Source organism: Somniosus microcephalus, chromosome 4, assembly GCF_052327205.1.
Source record: "Somniosus microcephalus isolate GS21.2 chromosome 4, FLI_Smic_1.0, whole genome shotgun sequence".
Classification (NCBI taxonomy): Eukaryota; Metazoa; Chordata; class Chondrichthyes; order Squaliformes; family Somniosidae; genus Somniosus; species Somniosus microcephalus.
In genome coordinates this window covers 268172896-268194993 of record NC_140990.1, presented here as the reverse complement: position 1 = coordinate 268194993, position 22098 = coordinate 268172896, and the positions used below count along the sequence as shown (strand labels likewise).

At 44.0% G+C, this 22098-nt stretch overlaps 1 protein-coding gene across 14 annotated transcripts in view; it reads left to right on the top strand.

The window, feature by feature from the left end:
* LOC147120445 (RNA-binding motif, single-stranded-interacting protein 1-like) overlaps window positions 1-22098 on the top strand; it is a 661270-nt gene that overhangs the window by 559433 nt on the left and 79739 nt on the right. For all 14 annotated transcript variants that reach the window (XM_085986392.1, XM_085986391.1, XM_085986393.1 and 11 more), the window contains one exon: window positions 17480-17637. In XM_085986392.1, coding sequence (XP_085842518.1) covers window positions 17480-17637 — 158 coding nt within the window. The remainder of the gene's footprint in view (window positions 1-17479; window positions 17638-22098) is intronic.

Sequence of the window (22098 nt, the reverse complement as noted above, 5' to 3'; positions counted from 1 at the left end):
TCGAAATTCTTCCAGGAGATCACTCTGTCCCTATATTTTCTACAGTACTTACCTTCTGTAAAGGCGATCTCCACCCCAGCCAGGAACAGGAATAAAACGGTGGCATAGTGGTTAGCACTGTTGCCTCACAGCTCCAGGGACCCGGGTTCGAATCTGGCCTTGGGTGACTGCCTGTGTGGAGTTTGCACATTCTCTCTGTGTTTGCGTGGGTTTCCTCCGGGTGCTCCGGTTTCCTCCCACAGTCCAAAGATGTGCAGGTTAGGTTGATTGGCTATGATAAAATTGACCCTTAGTGTTAGGGGGATTAAATACGTGGGGTTACGGGGATAGGGTGGGATATGTGTTGGTGTAGGGGTTACGGGGATCGGGGGTGGGATATGTGTCAGTGCAGGCTCGATGGGCCGAAATGGCCTCTATCTGCACTGTGAGGTTTCTGTGATTCTGTGAAAACCATCTCCTGAAATCTAACACAGAATTAGAACACAGTAGGAGCAGAACAAGGCTACACGGCCCCTGGGCCCACTCCACTACCCACAGGGCCACGACCATTCCGAACCTAGACTCATGTCCAATTTCCTGCCTGCTCCCCGTAACCCTTAATTCCCTTTACTTCTAGGAAACTATCTATTTCTGTTTTAAATTTATTTAATGATGTAGCTTCCACAGCTTTCTGGGGCAGCAAATTCCACAAACCTACCACCCTCTGAGTGAAGAAGTTTCTCCTCATCTCAGTTTTGAATGAGCAGCCCCTTATTTTAAGATTATGCCCCCTAGTTCTAGTTTCACCCATCATTGGGAACATCCTCACCACATCCACCCGATCAAGCCCCTTCACAATCTTATATGTTTCAATAAGATCGCCTCTCATTCTTCTGAACTCCAATGAATCTACTCAACCTCTCCTCATATGACCACCCCCTCATCCCCGGGATTAACCGAGTGAACCTTCTTTGTACTGACTCGAGAGCAAGTATGTCTTTTCTTAAGTATGGACACCAAAACTGTATGCAGTATTCCAGGTGCGGTCTCACCAATACCTAGGATTTTCCTTTATTTTGCTCGCCAGTGTTATTTCATGGCCCCTCCTCGCTCTCCTAATTTCTTTTTTAAGTATGCCCCTGCACTTTTTATACTCCTCTAGGGCTTCCTCCGTCTTTAGTCTTTTGTAACTGCCAAAAGCCCCCCTTTTTTTCCTAATGCATTTTTGTATATCCCTTGTCATCCAAGGTTCCCTTTGCTTGTTGGTCCCCCCCTTGACCTTTACGGGAACATGTTGGCATTGTACTCTCTCTATTTCCCTTCTGAAAGTCTCCCACTGCTTTGATGTGGATTTTCCTATAAGTAGCTGCTCCCAGTCCACTTTGGCCAGATCCTGCCTTATCATATTAAAATCGGCCTTCCCCCAATTTAGAACCCTTATTTCCGGGCCGTCTTTGTCTTTTTCCATGACCACCTTAAATCTCACCGAATTATGGTCACTGTCGCCAAAATGCTCTCCTACTGACACTTCCACCACTTGCCCGGCTACATTCCCTAGAATTAGGTCCAGTACCGCCCCCTCTCTTGTAGGACTTTCTACACACTGGCTCAAAAAGCTCTCCTGGATGCACTTTAAGAATTCTGCACCCTCTAAGCCTTTCACACTCTGACTATCCCAATTAATATTGGGGAAGTTGAAATCCCCCACTATTATTACCCTATTATTTTCGCACTTCTCTGAGATTTGCCTACATATCTGTTCCTCTATCTCCCCCTGCCTGTTTGGGGGCCTATAGTACACTCCCAGCAAAGTGCTTGCCCCCTTTTTGTTTTTAGGTTCTACCCATATGGCCTCATTAGAGGAACCCGCTAATATATCATCCCTCCTTACAGCAGTAATTGACTCCTTAATTAGTATTGCAACACCCCCTCCCCTTTTACACCCCCCTCTGTCTCGCCTGAAGATTCTATACCCTGGAATATTGAGCTGCCAGTCCTGACCCTCCCTCAACCATGTCTCCGTGATAGCAACAATATCGTACTCCCATGTGTTCAACAACAACTTCAGTTCATCCACCTTATTTGCAAGACTCCTTGCATTAAAATAAATGCCTTCCAGCCTTGCCATATTCCCTTTTGCCTTCACATATTTGCTCTGCCTTCCCAGCTGACTTGTTTTTTCCTCCGTATTTGGCTGTAAATCACCCCCTACTATAGCTCCACTCTGTATCCCATCCCCCTGCCAAGTTAGTTCAAACCCCCCCCCCAAACAGTGCTAGCAAACCTCCCTGCAAGGATATTGGTCCCCCTCTGGTTCAGGTGTAAACTGCCCGACTTGTACAAGTCCCACCTTTCCTAGAAGAAGACCCAGTGATCCAGGAAACTAAAGCCCTCCCTCCTGCACCATCCCTTTAGCCACGCATTCATCTGTTCTATCTTCCTATTCCTATACTCACTAGCACGTGGCACCGGGAGTAATCCAGAGATTACAACCTTTGAGGTCCTGCTCTTTAATCTTCTACCTAGCTCCTTAAATTCCTGCTGCAGGACCTCATCCCTCTTTTTACCTATGTCGTTGGTACCAATGTGGACCACGACCTCTGGCTGTTCGCCCTCCCCCTCCAGAATGCCCTGCAGCCGCTCAGTGACATCCTTGACCCTGGCACCAGGGAGGCAACAAACCATCCTGGATTCACGTCTACGGCCACAGAAACGCCTATCTGTTCCCCTTACTATAGAATCCCCTACCACTATTGCTCTCCCACTCTTTTTCCTCCCTTCCTGGACAGCAGGAGCACCCCCAGTGCCAGGAAGTTGGCTGCTGCCGCCTTCCCGTGGTAAGTCATCCCCCCCAACAGTATCCAAAGCGGTATACCTGGTTGAAAGGGGGATGGCCACAGGGGTCCCCTGCACTACCTGCCTGCTTCTATTGTTCCGCCTGGTGGTCACCCATTTCCCTTCTGCCTGTGCAGCCCTACCCTGCGGTGTGACCAACTCACTGTACGAGTAATTCGCGACCCTCTCAGCATCGTGAATGCTCCACAACCCATCCACCCGCAGCTCCAGCGCCCCTGGGCCCGCTCCGCTACCCACAGGGCCATGACCGATCCGAACCTAGACTCATGTCCAAATTCCTGCCCGCTCCCCGTAACCCTTAATTCCCTTTACTGCTAGGAAACTGTCTATTTCTGTTTTAAATTTATGTAATGATGTAGCTTCTACAGCTTTTTGGGGCAGCATATTCCATGGACCTACCACCCTATGAGTGAAGTAGTTCCTCCTCATCTCAGTTTTGAAAGAGCAGCCCCTTATTCTAAGACTATGCCCCCTAGTTCTAGTTTCACCCATCATCAGGAACATCCTCCCCGCATCCACCCGATCCAACCCCTTCACAATCTTATATGTTTCAATAAGATCGCCTCTCATTCTTCTGAACTCCAATGAGTAGAGTCCCAATCTACTCAACCTCTCCTCATATGTCCATCCCCTCATCCCCGGGATTAACCGAGTGAACCTTCTTTGTACTGACTCGAGAGCAAGTATGTCTTTTCTTAAGTATGGACACCAAAACTGTATGCAGTATTCCAGGTGCGGTCTCACCAATACCTTGTACAACTGAAGCAATACCTCCCTATTTTTATATTCTATCCCCCTAGCAATGAAAGCCAACATTCCATTGGCCTTCTTAATCACTTGCTGCACCTGCATACTAACCTTTTGAGTTTCGTGCACCAGGACCCCCAGATCCCTTTGTACTTCAGTACTTTCCAGTTTCTTGCCATTAAGATAATAACTTGCTCTACGATTTTTCCTGCCAAAGTGCATAACCTCACACTTTCCAGTATTGTATTCCATCTGCCAAATCTCTGCCCATTTACTTAGCCTGTCTATGTCCCCTTGCAGGTTTTTTATGTCCTCCTCACTCACTACTTTCCCTCCCATTTTAGTATCATCTGCAAACTTTGATATGTTACACTCGGTCCCCTCCTCCAAATCGTTAATATAGATTGTAAAGAGTTGGGGACCCAGCACTGACCCCTGCGGAACACCACTAGTTACTGATTGCCAGTCTGAGAATGAACCATTTATCCCAACTCTCTGCCTTCTGTTAGATAGCTAATCCTCTATCCATGCCAGAATATTACCCCCAATCCCGTGATTTTTTATCTTAAGCAATAATCTTTTGTGTGGCACCTTGTCAAATGCCTTTTGGAAGTCTAAATACACTACGTCCACTGGTTCCCCTTTATCCACACTATATGTTACTTCCTCAAAGGCCTTTATTCCAAGAGGATTTGAGTATAAGAGTAAAGACGTCTTACTGCAATTATATAGGGCCCTGGTGAGACCACACCTGCAGTATTGTGTACAGTTTTGGTCTCCTTACCTAAGGAAGGATATACTTGCCATAGATCATGGCTGATCTTCTACCTCAACTCCACATGCCCACACTATCCCCATATCCCTCGAGTCCTTTAGTATCCAAAAAACTGTCGCTCTCTGTCTTGAATATACTGAATGACTGAGCATCCACAGTTCTCTGGGGTAGAGAATTCCAAAGATTCACAACCCTTTGTGTGAAGACATTTCTCCTCAACTCGGTGCTAAATGGCCGACCCCTTATTCTGAGACTGTTCACCCCTAGTTCTAGACTCCCAAGCCAGGGGAAACATCCTTCCAGCATCTACCCTGTCAAGCCCCTTAAGAATTTTATATGTTTCAGTGAGATCACCTCTTATTCTTCTAAACTCTAGGGAATATAGCCCTAGTCTACTCAATCTCCCCTCATAGGACAATCCCTTCATCCCAGGAATCAGTCTAGTGAACCTTCGTTGCAGTCACTCTTAAGGCAAGTATATCCTTCCGTAGGTAAGGAGACCAAAACTCTGCACAGTACTCCAGGTGTGGTCTCACAAAGAAGCTACGATGGGAGTATGTTGGAAAGGCTGCGGATTTGAAGGACTGATAAGAGTGCCAAGAAATACATTACTGTTGCCAGTCTGGGTTTTCACTGATTCTCTTTGGGGTTTAATTATATGTTTTTATTAAGTTCAATGGTAGACTTTACTCTGAACCAAAGATCTCCCAAGATTATATGATACAGATCTATAAAGGGCATGTAGCGCGTTTGACCTGCATAACCGTACAAAAATCTTATAAGATGTGCCAGAAATGGCTTAGATTTATCTTCGTTTTAATGAACTATTTGCCTGAGTTTAGGAATGCAAGTCCGATTTTGGTTGAGATGTACAATGGGCCTGTACATTTTCAGATAAAAATAGTATGTTAAAATTCATCTGTCAAGTTTGTTCTATAAAAATTTTAAAGGGGTGCCATACCAGTTGAATGACGCCACATGTAAGTAGAAGATTATTGTCTCTACTGAGTAAAGTAGACATGGAATTCCTATTAGTTGCATGCATGATAAAACACATCTGCAGGGTTTATCATAGATCCCAAGGATTCTATATGGAATAGAATGTTCAAGTTATAACCGTAGGCAATAATATCTAAATATCTGTTAACTGACATCAGTGAAACTCATTGGCTTTTTGACTAACCAGCTTACATTTAAAAAAAATTTGAACTAGTTATTTAGTGACCTGAGTATACAATCGAAGCAAAAAGGTAGCATTTTAATAATATCTCTGTAGAGTCAGTGTTGTTGTAGAAATCAGATACCTAATGTCACCCCTGTTTCTTTCCCTTCTAAACAGAAGGGGAGTTCTCCTGGTGTCCTGACCAATATTTACCCCTCAAACAACATCACTAAATCAGATTAACTAATTTATGTCATTGTTGTTTGTCGGATCTTGCTATGTGAAAATTGGTTGTGTTTTCATACTTTACAACAGTGACTATACTGCAAAAGTACTTTGTTGGCTGTAAAGTGCTTTTGGATGTCCTGAGGTTGTGAAAGGTGCTATACAAATGCTTTTGTTCTTTAATTTTTTAGCAATTGGTACAGTCTTTTAAAATGGCACTTTCTGAAGTGTGAAATTGGTATGAAGGGAGAAGGGAAGAATGGGTGGAATAGAAAGCCTGAACAAAAAGATGGAGGAAGGGAATTTGGAAGGCAGTTACTTACATAAAAAATTTCATGGCAGAATGCGTATAATATGCCTATGATTCGAAAGAGTGCCATAAACAACTGACACCAGGATCATATCCCAACCATCACTTATGGCATCACTTCTACCACAATGTCAGCTTGGGTACTAATTAATAAAGGCAAAATACGACGGATGCTGGAAATCTGAAATATAAACAGAAAATGCTGAAATACTCGGCAGGTCAGGCAGCATCTGTGGAGAGAGAAACAGAGTTAACGGCCTAGATTTTCAGTGTGCCGTGAGGCGGGCTTTTAGGCGTGCGGGGGACTAAAATCCTGAATTCGGGGGTCCCGACACCATCCCGCCCAAAACCCGCCTCCACGTAAGTTTCAAAGGAGGCGGGTACCCGCCCCGCACTGGGACCCGCCGACCCGAGGCGGGAGCCCGCCCCGCACTGGGACCCGCCGACCCGAGGCGGGAAGGGATTAGTGCCAATTAACTGCCTGTTAACAGGTAGTTAACAGGCAGTTTTTAGCCTAATCCCTATTTTGAAGGGTGTCGTGTGGGATTCCCGACGGCTCCAAACCACGCCAGGTTAGAGCAGGCGGGCCATCGGGTTGAAAGACTTGGAGGGGTCGAGATGTCAGTGTTCAGGTGAATGATGTGTGCATGAGTGCAAAAGTAAGTGTGTTTGGTGTGTCTAAAGTGTGTAAAGAAGTTTAAATTACCTGTACTTACCTTTACAGCCTTTCTTCCTGTAGGCTTCGGGAGTCCATCATTCATCCGGCACTAAAAGCAGAATGGCCGCGAGCTGTCAAAAGTGACAGCCTTCAGCTTTCAGTGCCGGCGAGATTTCTAACTGAGTCTGCGTAGAAGGACTCAGGCTAGAAGTCAGACTGTCAGTGTTTGACAGCTTCAAACAGCTGTGAAACACTGATATTTCATCTGTCAGCACGTCTTGACAGATGAAATTTCAGTCTGTGACGTCACCTGTTGCCGGGTGGCCCTTAATTGGCCTGCTGAGCCCGCTAGGCGGGCTCAACAAGGTTAATCAAGGGAAAATCGCGTGGATTGGCCGGACATCGATGGAGGCGGTACTAAAACCCGAAAGTTGTAGTCCCGCCTCCTTCCCGACTTCTGAATGAAAATCCAGCCCAACATTTCAGGTCTATGACCTTTTATCAGAACTGAAAAATGCTACAGATGTAACAGGTTTTAAGCAAGCACACTAATTAATACTGGAGTCTACATTTGATCTGCAGTACTTGTCTCTTCACAGTGGAAGGCATCAGTGGGGTGCCATGATAGCAAAACAATTGTCTGTCTCATGCAGCTAAGTTCTTAAATTTGAAAACCTGGGGTTTTAGTGTACACAATACTGAATTATGACCTTGCATTACGGCAGTCATTCTGTGTACAAGTGTAAATCACACCTGATCTAATGTATCTCAGGAGATTGAAACACAAAGAACAGGACCAGTATTATGTCCCCAATTCCCAAGAATAATGCTGACAATTACTAAGGTTAGAGGAATCCAGTAAAATCCATCCATGAAGCAGTAATGCCAAGTAGTTTATGAATCACAAGCCCTCCACAACTGTCACTGAACCTAGTCATTACTCTGTTGATGCTCCAAGCTGACTCCATCCTATCTACAAGTCAACTTCATCACACCATAGAATTACATAAAATGTACAGCACAGAAACAGGCCATTCGGCCTAACTGGTCCATGCTGGTGTTTATGCTCCACACAAGCCTTTTCTCCGCTTCTTCATATAACCGTACCAGCATAACCCTCTATTCCTTTCTCCCTTGTGTGTTTATCTAGCTTCCCCTTAAATGCATCTCTGTTTTTCGCCTCAGCGACTCCTTATGGTAGCGAGTTCCACATTCTAACAAAGTTTCTCCTGAATTCCCTATTGGATTTATTAGTTACTATCTTATATTTATGGCCCCTAGTTTTGGTCTCCCCCACAATGGGACCTCTGAATTTCTCTCTTATTTTCTCCTCCCTAACCAGAATATATCTATCCTAATCTTTGCCATGCCTAAACTTAAATTTCCTCCGTGTCCATTTTTGTGTGCATTTTGGCTACTGCAGCCCCCAGACCATTACTTCGATCTCTCTTTTTCTCTTATCTTTACCCTTCTTAAGCCCTTCTCTCCTGTCTCACTCCCTTCCTGTCACCCTGTCATGCAACAATTAATTTCTCCCTTCTTGGGTACTTTGCCTCCTAATCCCTATTCCTCTGCCTTCCTACATTTTTGCCACCTTACCAGGCTTGAATCCCTCTTAGATAACCCCACAGCTTCCCTCTGTGCCTCTCTCAGCATTCTCCAAAGGTCCATCGAGCACTCATTGCTGGCTCCTTATGAGCACCAACCCTAAATGCCACGTCCTCCTCTGTTGTCAACCTTCCTGCCCAGCTGACAACTTCACTTCCCTTCCTCACACTAGCTGACATTGTAAATGGTTCCCTCTCCTCAGGTACTGTCCCATCCCTTTCAAAACTACCTTTCCTCAAATAATACACCCTCAACATGTTTGTCCTTGTAAACTACTGCCCCATCTCCAATCTCTCTTTCCTCTCCAGAGTCCTTGAATGTGTTGTCGCCTACCAAATGTGTGCCCATCTTTCCCACAATTCATGAGTACAGTTTGATCACTACCTCCTCTGCCTTTTCTGCCTCCACAAAACAAAAAAGTTTGACAAATTTATGGATTACTGATGAGATATGCTTTAGAATATTATGAAGTTTCACGCATTACCTCCAAAAGGACTGTAAGTGCACTGCAAAAGGTTCCGAGAAGAGCAGTAAGGATGACTCCAGGACTTATGGCTCTAAGTTATGATGAGACATTCATAACTTAATTTGTTTTTGTTAGAGAAAAGAAGATTGAGATGTTCCCCATGTCCTTAAAATCCCCAGAGCTTGCACTGTGAGAATTAAACCAGTAGATATCAATATAAGTTTAACGAGCCTCAGCCAAGATTTGAAATTGGAATGGACTTTTCCCGCAATAGAGTAGTGGATACGTCCATTAGTTTGTTCCTTTTGTCCCCTCTGTAAAGTGCTTTGGGACATTATTCTGTGTTAAAGGCACTATAAAAATGCAAATTGGTATTGGTCATCCCGACAAAGCAGTTAATACTGTGTTGATCAATCCTTTGAAAGAAAAGCTTGACAAATATGTGATGAGGAACATGATTGGAGGTTAAAAGGATAAGTGTGGATGGAGATAATCAAATGCTGTGTAGAACATGATGGACCCAGAGTTACTGAGACCATGGAAGTATCATGCCAAGACATGCAAGTTGTCTAGAATGTATAATTTAGGTATTAGGATTAAATTGGAGTTTTATTTTATGTACATTTGGAGAGCTAGAGTACCTTTCCTCATGAGATGAAATAAGTCCATAATTGAATGGATTATACAAAGTCTGTGGAAGGAAAAGGCTTGATAGGTAAAATGACTTTTTCTAACCATGCTTTCTTGTGCTCTTAGAGCATCATGGACGAGCTATCACGTCCAGACCACTGATCATGCTACTGCCACTATTAATGAAATAACTTATGCATTAGTGAAGTTTCTTGCTTTGACACTTCAAATCACATCAAAAGTTCACCCTTTATTGTCTTTGGCAAATCTGTGTAAATCTTTAGACTGCTTTTCAGGCAATCAGAAGCATAGATTTTTAATGTACAGCCAGCATTAAACCTATACAATGAATGGTGGGACCTGAAAGGCAGAATAAAATGGTCAAGTAAATTTACCTTTTTAATGTACTAAGTAGTATGTGAGAAATGGAACAGATGTTTAAAAAAAAATTAAAATGGAGAAGAGCCAACAAGAACAAAGGTCAAAATAGAAATAACATTTTAGTTGTATTGGATTATTGGGTACAGGAAACTTTGTGATATCCAGCACCGACGGGACCGAGCTGTTGCCGTCCCATCAAAACTGCCGGACAAACCAGCGCTAATGTTGAAACATTAGCTCCGTATCTGGCAACAAACACTGTTGCTTAGCAACAGCTTCTAAACAGTCGGCCGTACCTTGCAAGCGTCTCTGTAGCTTAGCAACAGCTTCAGCGAGACCTTGTAGCACCTGACTGGTGAAAAAAAAGCAACGAAAAGAAAAAAAACCTAACGAAACGGCTCCTGATTTTTGCCGGTGGATCAAGCATTCCGGACAGTTAACCTCCGGATAAACCAAAGTTTCCTGTAATAAACCCTGACTTTCGAATAACTTCAGTAGTGCAGTATAAGGGTTTATGTCATTATTGTAACATGTGCCCTGAAAACTTCAAAAAATGGGACATCCGGGGAACCTGAGAACCGTTGCTGCTTTAAGGTTTACATACTTTTTCGTAAAGACTGTGCCCTTTTATGTGACAATGAAACCATTTCATTTTAAATCTCCACCTATAACAGATATCACATCTCTTTAAAACAAGGAACTTATTTGGCATTGCCTGAATATTTGTGATTTTTCACCTAAAAGCTTTATGGCAGAAGATACAGTTAAACATTAAGTTATGCAGCTTTTTTGTGTGTAATTTTACCCCGATGCAATTTATTTCCCTTTTGGATGCGGAATGTAATGTACTTCATATAAATCTGTGCTCTGGGCCTCACACTGGGCAAGTTTCCATATCCTCAATTTCTGCTGACTCTGTTGAAAGTGCAAGCAAGAACAGAAGGAATGCGAGTGTGTGGGCTGTGGCACTTTATACTTGTAAAGATATCACTAAGACAGAAAGCTACTTTATTTATAATTTATTTACACCAAGAGTGGAAAATAATCCATAGAACCCAGCAGTATTTATTCTTCAGCAATTTAGCAGTACATTTTTAAAAAGAGAATTCTAATACTGTATTTTAGAATATTCTAAATCTGTTACAGTATTAAAATAAAATGTAGAAACACTTTAAATTAAGTGACAGTGGACCACACAAGATGCAGCAGTTAATTTGCTAATGAATTTGATAGAAGCAACGCAGGTTGCATTCCTGATCTGTACATTTAAGACAGAAGGCTATTCCAACATTTCAAGAAAGCAGTTGTTGGAAAATGAATGCTCGTAACAATGAATAAATGTTAAATGTTACAAAATGTTACAGGATTTGATCGTAAATAATTTTTTATACTTTAACATCCTTTAAGTGTGCTTTGATGCTGTGAAATTGATCAGTGACTTAGACCCATCTGTATTAAAATATTGATCTAAATTAATCTTGCAATGAACTAGTTTATTTCATAAAAAAGATACAGATGAAGAAGAACATTTAACCCATGATAGTTCATTTATTCAGAAAGAACCTATAGTCCCCCAATCATGGCATCCAACTGCCTCTTAACTGATCCTAATGTTTTTTGCCTTCACTACCCTATCTAGATGTTCATCTTTGTACAAAAAACTTCCTGAAATCAGTCCTAAATTTCCCTTTTTACTGGTGTCACCTTGCCCCACTTTTATGGTTTAGTTTGAATTAGTGTTCCAGATCTACCTTTTTCATACTATTTACTGTCTAAGGTCACCTCTGAGTCACCAATTTTTCCAGACAGAAAAGCTGAAGTTTTTCCAGTCATAACTCAATCTTCTGACACTAGGGATCAGTCTCCTGGTTCTTTGCTGAATTGCCTCGAGCGCATGAATGTCTCAGTGGCATAAACTGTATGCAGTACTGAAGGTGAGGTCTGGCCAAACCAGAATACAGTTTAAACATAACTTATTCCAACATGCACTCTACTGTTTTGAGAACTCCCAGCACCAATTCCCCGAGGTACCCGACTCAGCATTCTCCACCACAACAACAACTTCCATTTATATAGCACCTTTAACATAGAGAAACTTGCCAAGGCATTTCACCAAAAAAATCAGACAAAAGTGAACGTTGAGTTAAAGGAAGGAGATATTAGGAGGGGTGTCCAAAAGCTTGGTCAAAGAAGTGAGTTTTCAAGTGGTGCAGAGGTATAGGGAGGGAACTTCAGAGCATGCGGCTGAAGCCACAGATGCCAACAGGTCAAAGGGAGGAATGCAGAAGAGTCCTGGAGCGGAGGAACAGAGTGTTCTTGGGGTGGGGGGTGGGGGGGGGGGTGTTGGGTATCTGTTTATTATATAAAGCTTGAAACATTGGGAAACTGGGCACATGCTTTTTCAACTGCTGCAAACTAACAACCTGGTTTAAATCACAGTTCGGAGCTGGTGAATGTAGTGTATGTAACCTGTACTACCTTAAGAGGATACCTTAAGGTGATGGACTACTTTTTAACGGCTCCTGTACATTGTAGTACCGGTGGTGACCACACCGGTATATAAACCCTGCGGAGCAAAGTGTACCTCAGTTCCGCCCTGACCCTCAATCACTAAAGACCTGTTTACTTACTTCTGTAGTCTGTGTCCTGTTATTCAGTATAACTGCACTTGTAAACACAGATTCAACAGTGAACAGGACGGGAAGGCGGAGGAGCAGGATGGTGTCCTCAGATGTTAGCAGTGTGCATCAGCAGATCCAGCAGATGAGCGAAGAGCCAGAGAGGGGGGAAAAGTAAATCCATTGGATCAGTGTAGATGAGGGAGCTAGTCCCAGGAACAGCTGTAGGGAGGTGAGGAGCACACAAGATTGGGAGCAGCAGTAGGAGCATGAGGAGCTGATTCAGCCCAGCCCAGCCCCAGAACTGAGGAGTTCTGAAGGATAAGTGGAATCAGTGGCTACGGGAAGCAAGCAGAAAGAAGCAAAGCAGAGATCATTCAGTAGCAAGAGAGCAGTAACCAGAACAGGATGGGAACCAACAAGAGCAGATCAAAGTTAGATTAGCGTACAGTGAAAAATTCCCAACACAGGAGTAGAAAACTAAAGCTGCAGGAGCAGACCCATTACTGGATAGAGGCAATCCCGCAGAAAATACAGCCTCGGTAGAAAGCGGTGACGAATGTGGAGGTAATGGTAAAGTCCAGAAGACAGCGAAGAAATGGAATTTGGCCCAGGAAAAGGCAGATTTGTGTCCAGGACCCAAATCAAAAGAATAAAGCTGAGAGGACAACAGTGCGTTGAAAGTACAGAACTGAAGCTCAGCTCAGCAGGTTACGGCAGTGGAGTGGACTCAGTAGGCTGGAAGCTCAGCAGGTAATGGCAGTAGGTGGGGCAGAGTGGACACTGTCGGCTGGAACAGGTTACCCATTCCAACATAACTCCTTTAACAATTAGCCACTGATTCCTTCTTAGCCAATTTCTTAATTCATTCCCACATTTTATCCTGAATCACCATTGCTTTAATTAACCAGCAGCTTTTTGGGTGGATTTTTATCGCATAATTTTATAATCACAATATCAAGTAGACTGGCCTAGAAATTCAACTCGGGTAGTGGACAATGGAACTGAATATCAGGTGCTGCGTGTAACGGGTGGTCAATCCAATACCACCCGTTTTGGACTTACCACCCGTGTCAAATTTCTAGGCCACTGTATTTGATTTTATGTTGTCCCTGCCAATATAAGCAAAAATGATCTTTACCTTTGTCAACCTTGCATGGATTGGATTGATTGAGAGAGTAATTTTTTGTCTTTGTATTTCCAGCATGGAGCCTTACCTGGCAAGAGTGCATATTTAAAATTCCACTCTGTACTGAGCACAATTCTCTGACCATTTAAATGAATGGTCAGAAAGCTGTGGCCATTGCCCACACAATTCCTGATATGCACTGTCACTGGGTGTGGCACCCCACCGAAAGCACAAAATTGGAGAATTTCCCCAAAATGTGTACAATTTTGAATTTGGTGCCTGCACTCCTGCTGTGAGCTGAGTTATTTTTTCTTTTTTAAAGAAAAAAGCTGCGGACATTGAAATATTTAAAATGTGATGCTCATTTTTAAATAAGCGGTTATGTCTCTAAGTATCCAAGAATATAAGAAAGCATAGAAATGAGAAAAAATCACTACAAACTCCTTTTGCTGTTTGTGAATAAGTCTGGAACTAAAAATAATTATATCTGTAACAAAGAAGCGAAAATGATGTCTCCAAAATCTAAAATTCTAATATAACAAAGATTAAAACCTCATGTTCTGGAGACGCCCCTGAAATTAGAGATTTTTGATGGTCAGATTTTATTAATCTGTCCATTACAGTACTAAAAGGCCCAATAGGGAAAAAAAATAATTTGCATTTATATAGCACATTTCACTACATCAGGATGTCCCAAAGCGCTTCACAGGCAATGAAGTATGTTTGAAGTGTAGTCATTCAATCGAGTTAGGAGTGAATAGATAGAGGAAATTGTCTTTTTAAATAGCATTCTATATGTAATTTTGTTCAGTTTGTTGCTTTCATAAACCTGGTCATTACAATCTAATCAGTGGTGGGAGAACTATTGTCGAGGACAAAATTAATTCTCACTTGGAGAAGCATGGGTTAATAAGGATCAGCCAGCACTGATTTGTTAAAGGCAAATTGTGTCTGACTAACCTGATTGAGTTCTTTGTTGAAGTAACATAGAGGGTTGATGAAGATAGTGCAGTAGATGTTGTATGTATGGACTTCCAAAAGGCATTTGATAAAGTACCTCATAACAGACTTATTCGGAAAATAGAAGCACATGGTATTAAAGGTACGGTGGTAACTTGGGTAAGAAATTGACTAAGGGATAGGAGGCAGAGAGTAGTGGTGAACGGATGTTTTTCTGACTGGAGAGAAGTATGCAGTGGAGTCCCCCAGGTGTTGGTATTAGGACCATTGCTTTTTTTTATGTATAAATGACATGGACTTGGGTATAGGGAGTACAATTTCAATGTTTGCAGCCGATACAAAACTTGGCAACGTAGCAAATAGTGAATATGATAGCAGCAGACTTCAGGAGGACATAGACAGACTGGTGAAATGGGCAGGCACATGGCAGATGCAATTTAATGCATATAAGTATGAAGTATTGCACTTTGGGAGAAACAACATGGAGAGGCAGTATAATCTAAATGGTACTATTTTAAGGGGGATGCAAGAACAGAGGGACCTGGGGGTGCATATTCACAAATCTTTGAAGGTGTATGGCAAGTTGATAAGGCAGTTAAGAAAATGTATGGGGTACTTGGCTTTGTAAATAAGGGCATAGAATACAAAAACAAGAAAGTCATGCTAAACCTTTACAATTCTCTGATTAGGCCTCAGCTGGAGTATTGCATTCAATTCTGGGCACCACACTTTAGGAAGAATGTCAAAGCCCTGGAGAGGGTACAGAGGAGGTTTACCAGGATGATACCTGAGCTGAGGGAGTTCAGTTAGAAGGAGAGATTTGAGAAGCTGGGATTGTTTCCTTAGAGCAGAGAAGGTTAAGGGGAGACCTAATAGAGGTATTCAAAAGTATGAGGGGTTTTGAGAGAGGGAGAAACTATTTCCTCTGACAAGTGGGTCGGTAACTAGAGGTCACAGATTTAAAATAGAACTAGAGGGGAAATGAGGATAAATTTCTACACACAGGGTTGTTATGATCTGGAATGCACTACCTGAAAGACTGGTGGAAGCAGATTCCACAGGAAGTTTCAAAAGGCAATTGAACATATACTTGAAGACTAATTTGCAGGGTTATGGAGAAAAAGCTGTGGTGTGGGACTAAATTGGACAACTCTTTCAAGAGACAGCACAGGCATGACGGGCCAAATAGCCTCCTTCTATAGTGTAAGATTCTGTGATTCTACAACTGATTGTGTAAATAGGAAAATCTGGATCTGCTTAAAAATTTGCTTTGAATGTATGAGTCTTTCTCTACTGCATCGCTGAGCCACATGCTACATCAGTCCTATTAGTGCTGCTAATTACTTAACAGTATTAAAATTAGAAAAAAATGTGCCAGAGTATTAGCTGACAGATTCATGATGAAACCTTTTCAATTATTTAAAAAGTGACTGACAGGGTATTAGAGATGCTGGGGCAGATTTTCTTCTTAAATTGGGTGGATTGTGATACCAACATGCAATCCTGCCCATCGATTTTCCTATGTGCTTTTGACACTATACCTAACAGTGAAAAAGGAAAATCTGCTCCAATGAGGTCTACACATATACGGTGTTCAAAATCTTTATGAATAAACAATAATAGATGTTATGCCATATATATGGTTAACAAACTTCTCTTTGGAATTGGATAGCATTCTTATTGTCTTGTAATATTTTTAAGTTCTGTATTGCATTAATTAGATTTACTTCATAAAAGATATTGGGGGGAAAATTCAGTTGGTTTGCGCCTCCCGTTAGCGCCTTAAGAGGGCGCTAATGTGGCGCAAAGCAACTAGCGCCCGTGCGCGGCGATGTTTGCACCGCTCACGAAATTAACTAGACATTTTGCAGCGGCGCTAAACACTACCGCCACGATCTCCTGCGCCGGCAGATCATGACGTCAGTCGAGTGTGCAACGCCCCATTAGCGCCCTGGACCGGATATTGAGTGGCGCCCCCTGCCTTACCGCCTGCCGCTAGCAACGACAGGTTGAGGGGAGCGTTTTGCAGTCAGGAAGGGACTGGGGGAGCGCTATTTAAAGGCGACCGCTTCCTGCCTTTTTTGTTGGTGACACATTTGCACCACGCATTCTGAGAGAGAGAGAGAGAGACTTCTGGAGAGATTCAATGTGAAGGAGTTTTGGGTACTGAGCAGCACTTTGCAGGTTCATTTTGATTTGCCCTTTTATCGATTTAGAAGAGACTGTGGGGGCTGCACTCTGAGCTCTTTCCCTGGGTCTCCATTGTTCCTTCCAGCAAATTTGATGTACATGTCTCTCCAGGCCGAGATTCAAGGCTGCAATGCACAGGATGTGGATGGAGAGCAAGATCAACCCTCCCCTTTAAGAACTGGCCGGCGCCATTGTGTCTGTGTTCCATTGCTGACAGACATCACATGAGCTTCGCCAGCGCTCTGAGGTAGCGCCTCGCTCCTCGGCCTTTGCGCCTTAGGACAGGTGTGAAGCGCCTGAATTTGCGCTCCAATCACCTCCAGGGGCGATAAAAGCCAAGTTTGCAGTCGGAGGCGATAATTAGCGCCAGGCACTAATCTTTGCGCCCGGCCGATAATTGCGCCTCAAATGGGGCAATACTGAATTTCTCCCCCATTGGCATTGAGAGGTCCAGTGGGGATTCATAATATATACAGCATATTTGGTAACATTTTCATAAATTTAATAAACCCCATCTACCAGCATACTGTCTTGGGGGGGATGATTAAGAGATTGGACAACCATATAATTTGGAGTAGATGCTTTCTAAGCAAAATTCAAAAATATACATTTTATAATTGTTAGATAGACAATTTAAACATGTACATGTCACATCTGTGGAAAAATAAGTGGACCACCCAACAAAGGATAGATCAATCAAAGGCCATGCCGCTGTGAGATTTGAGAATATGGAAACGTATCAATCTTTCAAAACAGAGTACTCATTATAATATCTGTTATTTCAGCAACAAGAACAGGACCCCACAAACTTATATATCTCCAATCTACCACCATCAATGGATGAACAAGAATTGGAGAATATGCTGAAGCCATATGGACAAGTAATCTCCACACGAATACTACGAGATGCCAATGGGACAAGTCGTGGTGTTGGCTTTGCAAGGTATTGTAGCTGTTAGTATAAATTAAGCATTTAAAATCCAATCAGACTGGGCAGTTAACATTTTCATCCCAATACATATAGGGGGAGAAATTCAGTAGGTTGCGCCACCCGTTGGCGCCTTAAGAGGGCGCTAAGTGGGTCGCAAGCCAACTGGTGCCCGGGCGCGGCACTGCCCACGCCTCCCGCTAAATTCCGTGGGACGTTAGTGGTGGCGCTAACCGTTAGCGCTGCGCCACTGCCGATGACGTCATCGGTGTGCGCAGCGCCCCGCTGACGCCTCGGCCGCGATATTTACCGCAGGACGCTATGTCCAACCGGTTCAGGGGGGCCGACCTGCGGCCGGGGAGGCGCAAATTAAAGGCGAGGTGCGGGGCGGCCATTTTTGTTGTTGGCCGCCTGCCAGCACCTGCCTGCACTCCCGTCCCCGGCCTCCTGAACGCCCCCCCCCCCCCCCCCCCACGGAGTGCCGGCTGCGCTCCAAGAGCCCGGCACTTCTCCTCGGTGCCGGTCTCTTTTGCCTGTACTCCCGATCCTCGGGGGCCCAGTTGGGCCCCAGATCGCGCTGCACAAGGCCCCTCCCCTTTAAGAATGGGAGGAATGCCTGCAATACCACAGTGCGACATGCCGCAGCGTGTGGTGCTGCGGCATGTAATGCCACGATATTCACTCGCAGCGCCCCAAGAGGGATGCGGGGCGCCTCCAGTAGCGCCGCGCTTCCCTTTGGGGCGCAACAACTCAATTCCTGGCTTCTACTTTGTCTACCTGCTAACTACTAGCACTTTGTATAAGAGGCAAAATGGAAGCCAAGAACAAAAAGTTAATTAAAAAGGCCATGGTAAACCATAGACGTCACAAATCAATTCAGTTATTTTTTGCAATGGTATTACTGCAACCCAGGCAGAGAGAAAATGTTCTTCATCCTATCTGTTTAGACTGAATGTAAACCTGCAGCACAGAAGCAGAAGGGCAGTGTTGCAATTCAGTGTTCTAACCTGCTTTACACCCAATTTCACCATTTTCTGCAATTTCCCTCTTCTGCTTTAACTGAACCAGTTACAGTGTTATCACTCTGTATATGGATGACTGTAGCCACTAATTTCAGAATTTAAAATAAGATGCAAGCACTTACCTTTGAATTTTAACCAGACATTTTTCCTTTGGTGCATCCTCCAAACTTTCAAACATACTGTCCACCTCTTTTTCAAACATTACACTACACTATTGCAAAGGTAGAGCACCATTTATTGCTCTGGTTGACAGAGATGAAGTTTTAGGGGAAAAATTGGATGCTTTAGCGCCGGCTGTTACCACCATGAAATGGCGAAAAGACGGCGGCCGGTACTCTTCCGCTAACTGGTGGCAGATCCATCGGCGCGGGCCATTTTGGAGCTGCCGGTAAACACTAGAACCAGGGTGATTTAAATGAAAGAGATCGTGACGACAGTGAGTGTGTAACGCTCACTTGACGGCTGATCTCCATCATTGCATTTAGCCATTTTATTTACCGTCAGCACAGCATAATGACAGGGAGAGCTGTCTGTGGTGTATGTGCCTTTAAGAGCCCCCTGTGTACTGTAATGCCGGTAATGGCCACTCGGGCTATATAAGCCTGTATATTGTCTTGTATCTGTTAGTTCACCTCCAGACTTTGTTCAGTAAACACCGGTGAAACCAACTCCTGCCTTCCGTGTCTCTATTAATACACGGATACAACAGTGGCGACGAATTGGAAACCGACTTACCTGCAATTCGGCAGCACCTCAATGAGATTGATTCCTCAGACGAAAGTCGAAGAAAAGCAAGAAAGAAAAAAAAAATCTGTGGTTTCACCAGCTAGCCGAGCTGGTGGCAGGTACTGCAATAATCCTTCCTGGGCGGCGGGCTGGGGCTCCATCAGCTGGCTCTGCAGCGGGGCCGAGCAGCGAAGGCGGAGGCAAACAGAGACAGGGGGGGAGCACTCGGGAGACGGCCGGCGCTGCAAAGCAGGTCGGCGTTCGGACCAAGCAGAGGGAGGGAAAAGTCCCAGAGAGTCCGGCGGGAACGAGTCTCCACCTGTAAATAAAAAAACCGCGGAAAACAGTGTTGTCAGCAGCAGCGGCGGCGGGAAAGCGCGGGAAGCGCCATTTTTTTTCTGCAGGGAAGAAAGGAAAGCGCGGGAGGCGCCATTTTTTTTTCAGGATGCCTAAGGCTGGCAATGTTAATGCTTTCGATAACGATATAGAGGATTGGACCACATATGTGGAAAGAGTGGAGGTATATTGCACAGCAAATGGAATAGAAAATGATAAAAAGGCATCAGTACTTCTAAATCTAATGGGCGCAAGGACATACGGGCTGTTACGAAACTTAATCACTCCAGCCAAACCAAAGGACAAGAATTTTAAGGAGATTGTTGATACCCTACAGGAGCACTTAAACCCAACACCGCTGCTGATAGCGGAACGATTCAAATTTTTCAAGAGGAATCAGCACAAGAATGAAAGTAACGCTGATTACCTCACCGAATTAAGGAAGCTATCAAAGCACTGCCAATTCGGGGCAGGTCTGGCAGATTCTCTTCGAGACAAATTCGTCTGCGGTCTCCTAAGTGAAGGAACACAGAAAAGGCTACTTTCTGAGAAAGATTTAACACTGGACAAGGCTTTGAGTATGGCTGTATCATACGAAGCAGCCGCAAGACGAGCTGCAGAGATACAGCAAAAGACACAGGACTTCGGCACCCATGAAATGACACAGGGTTTCGAGAGATGTTATCGCTGCGGCAGATCCACCCATGACCAGAGGGACTGCTGGTTCAAGGACAAAGCATGCAGGCAATGCGGAAAGATGGGACACATTGCACGTGTATGCCGATCTGGACACAAAAAATCCACGGACAGGAAAAAAATCAATAAGGAAAAGTACAGAAAGGTACAAATGATGACGGACAGTAGCTCCGAAGACCAGAAGAGCGATAGCGACTCCGGAAACAAGAGACTAAGCTGTCTCAAATTACATAATGTAATTGCCAAAGAAGATTACCAGACCATTTGGGTTACCCTCACGATAGCGGGGTCCCCAGTTAAAATGGAGCTAGATACAGGATCAGCTCTGACCGTCATAAGTCGACGGGATTACGAGCGGCTATTTCCGCATATACCTTTGAAAGACACATCCATTATCTTGAAAACATATACGGGGCAGAAAGTATACCCCAAAGGGAAAATAAAGGTGCCTGTTGTATACAACGGCAAGGAAATACAGAAGTTGTATTTATACGTTCTGCAAGATGGTGGTCCACCGCTGTTGGGACGTGAATGGATCAGGAAGATACGTTTAGACTGGCACTCCATTCAGGCACTGCCGGTGACCAGTAAGAAAAAAAATGATGATGTCATACCTGAACGATTAAAAGACATCTTGGCCAACGCCAAAGAAGTGTTTCAACAGAAACTAGGAACCTTGAAAGGTATCACTGCCTCAATAAAAGTGGAAGATGCGGCAATTCCCAAGTTTTTTAAGGCAAGGCCGGTGCCATACGCAATTCGTCCAGCAGTCGAGGCAGAGCTGGAGAATTTGGAAAAGGCAGGCATATTATCCAAGATAGATTGGAGCGAGTGGGCAACACCCATCATCCCGGTCATGAAGAAAACATTGAATAATGATAACTCTGAAGAACAGAGAAAAATTTGCATCTGTGAGGACTTCAAGGTGACTGTAAACCCGGTCCTTCACACGGTACAGTATCCTCTTCCGAGGATAGAAGATATTTTCGCCTCACTATCCGGAGGGAAACGTTTCACCAAAATTGACTTGGCACAGGCATATCTACAGACGGAGGTTGAAGAGGCCTCTAAAAAGTATCTCACGATAAATACACACAAAGGCCTGTACCAGTACAATCGACTGGTTTTCGGAGTAGCATCAGCTCCAGCTATCTGGCAAAGAGCTATGGAGCAAGTCCTCCAAGGGATTCCGGGGACTCAATGCTACCTAGACGTCATCCTTGTAACAGGAGAAAACGACAACGAGCACCTTGCCAATTTGGAGCAGGTGCTCACTAGGCTGAGAGAACGGGGCCTACGAGCAAATCGCCCCAAGTGCGAATTTTTCCAGAAACAAATATCATATTGTGGCCACATAATTAACGAGGAAGGGTTGCATAAGTCACCTGAAAAAATTGAAGCGGTCATAAAAGCCCCAGCACCTGAAAATGTCTCACAATTAAGGTCGTTCCTGGGATTGATAAATTACTATCATAAATTTTTACCGAACTTGTCAACTCTTCTGCACCCTCTTAACAAACTGCTACAAACGGGAGTAATTTGGAAATGGAGCGAAGACTGTAAACGTGCCTTCCATAAATGCAAAGGCTTGATCACGTCCAAGGAAGTTTTGGCTCATTACAACCCATCACTGCCAATCAGACTGGCGTGCGATGCATCCCCTTACGGCGTAGGAGCGGTATTATCGCATAGATTC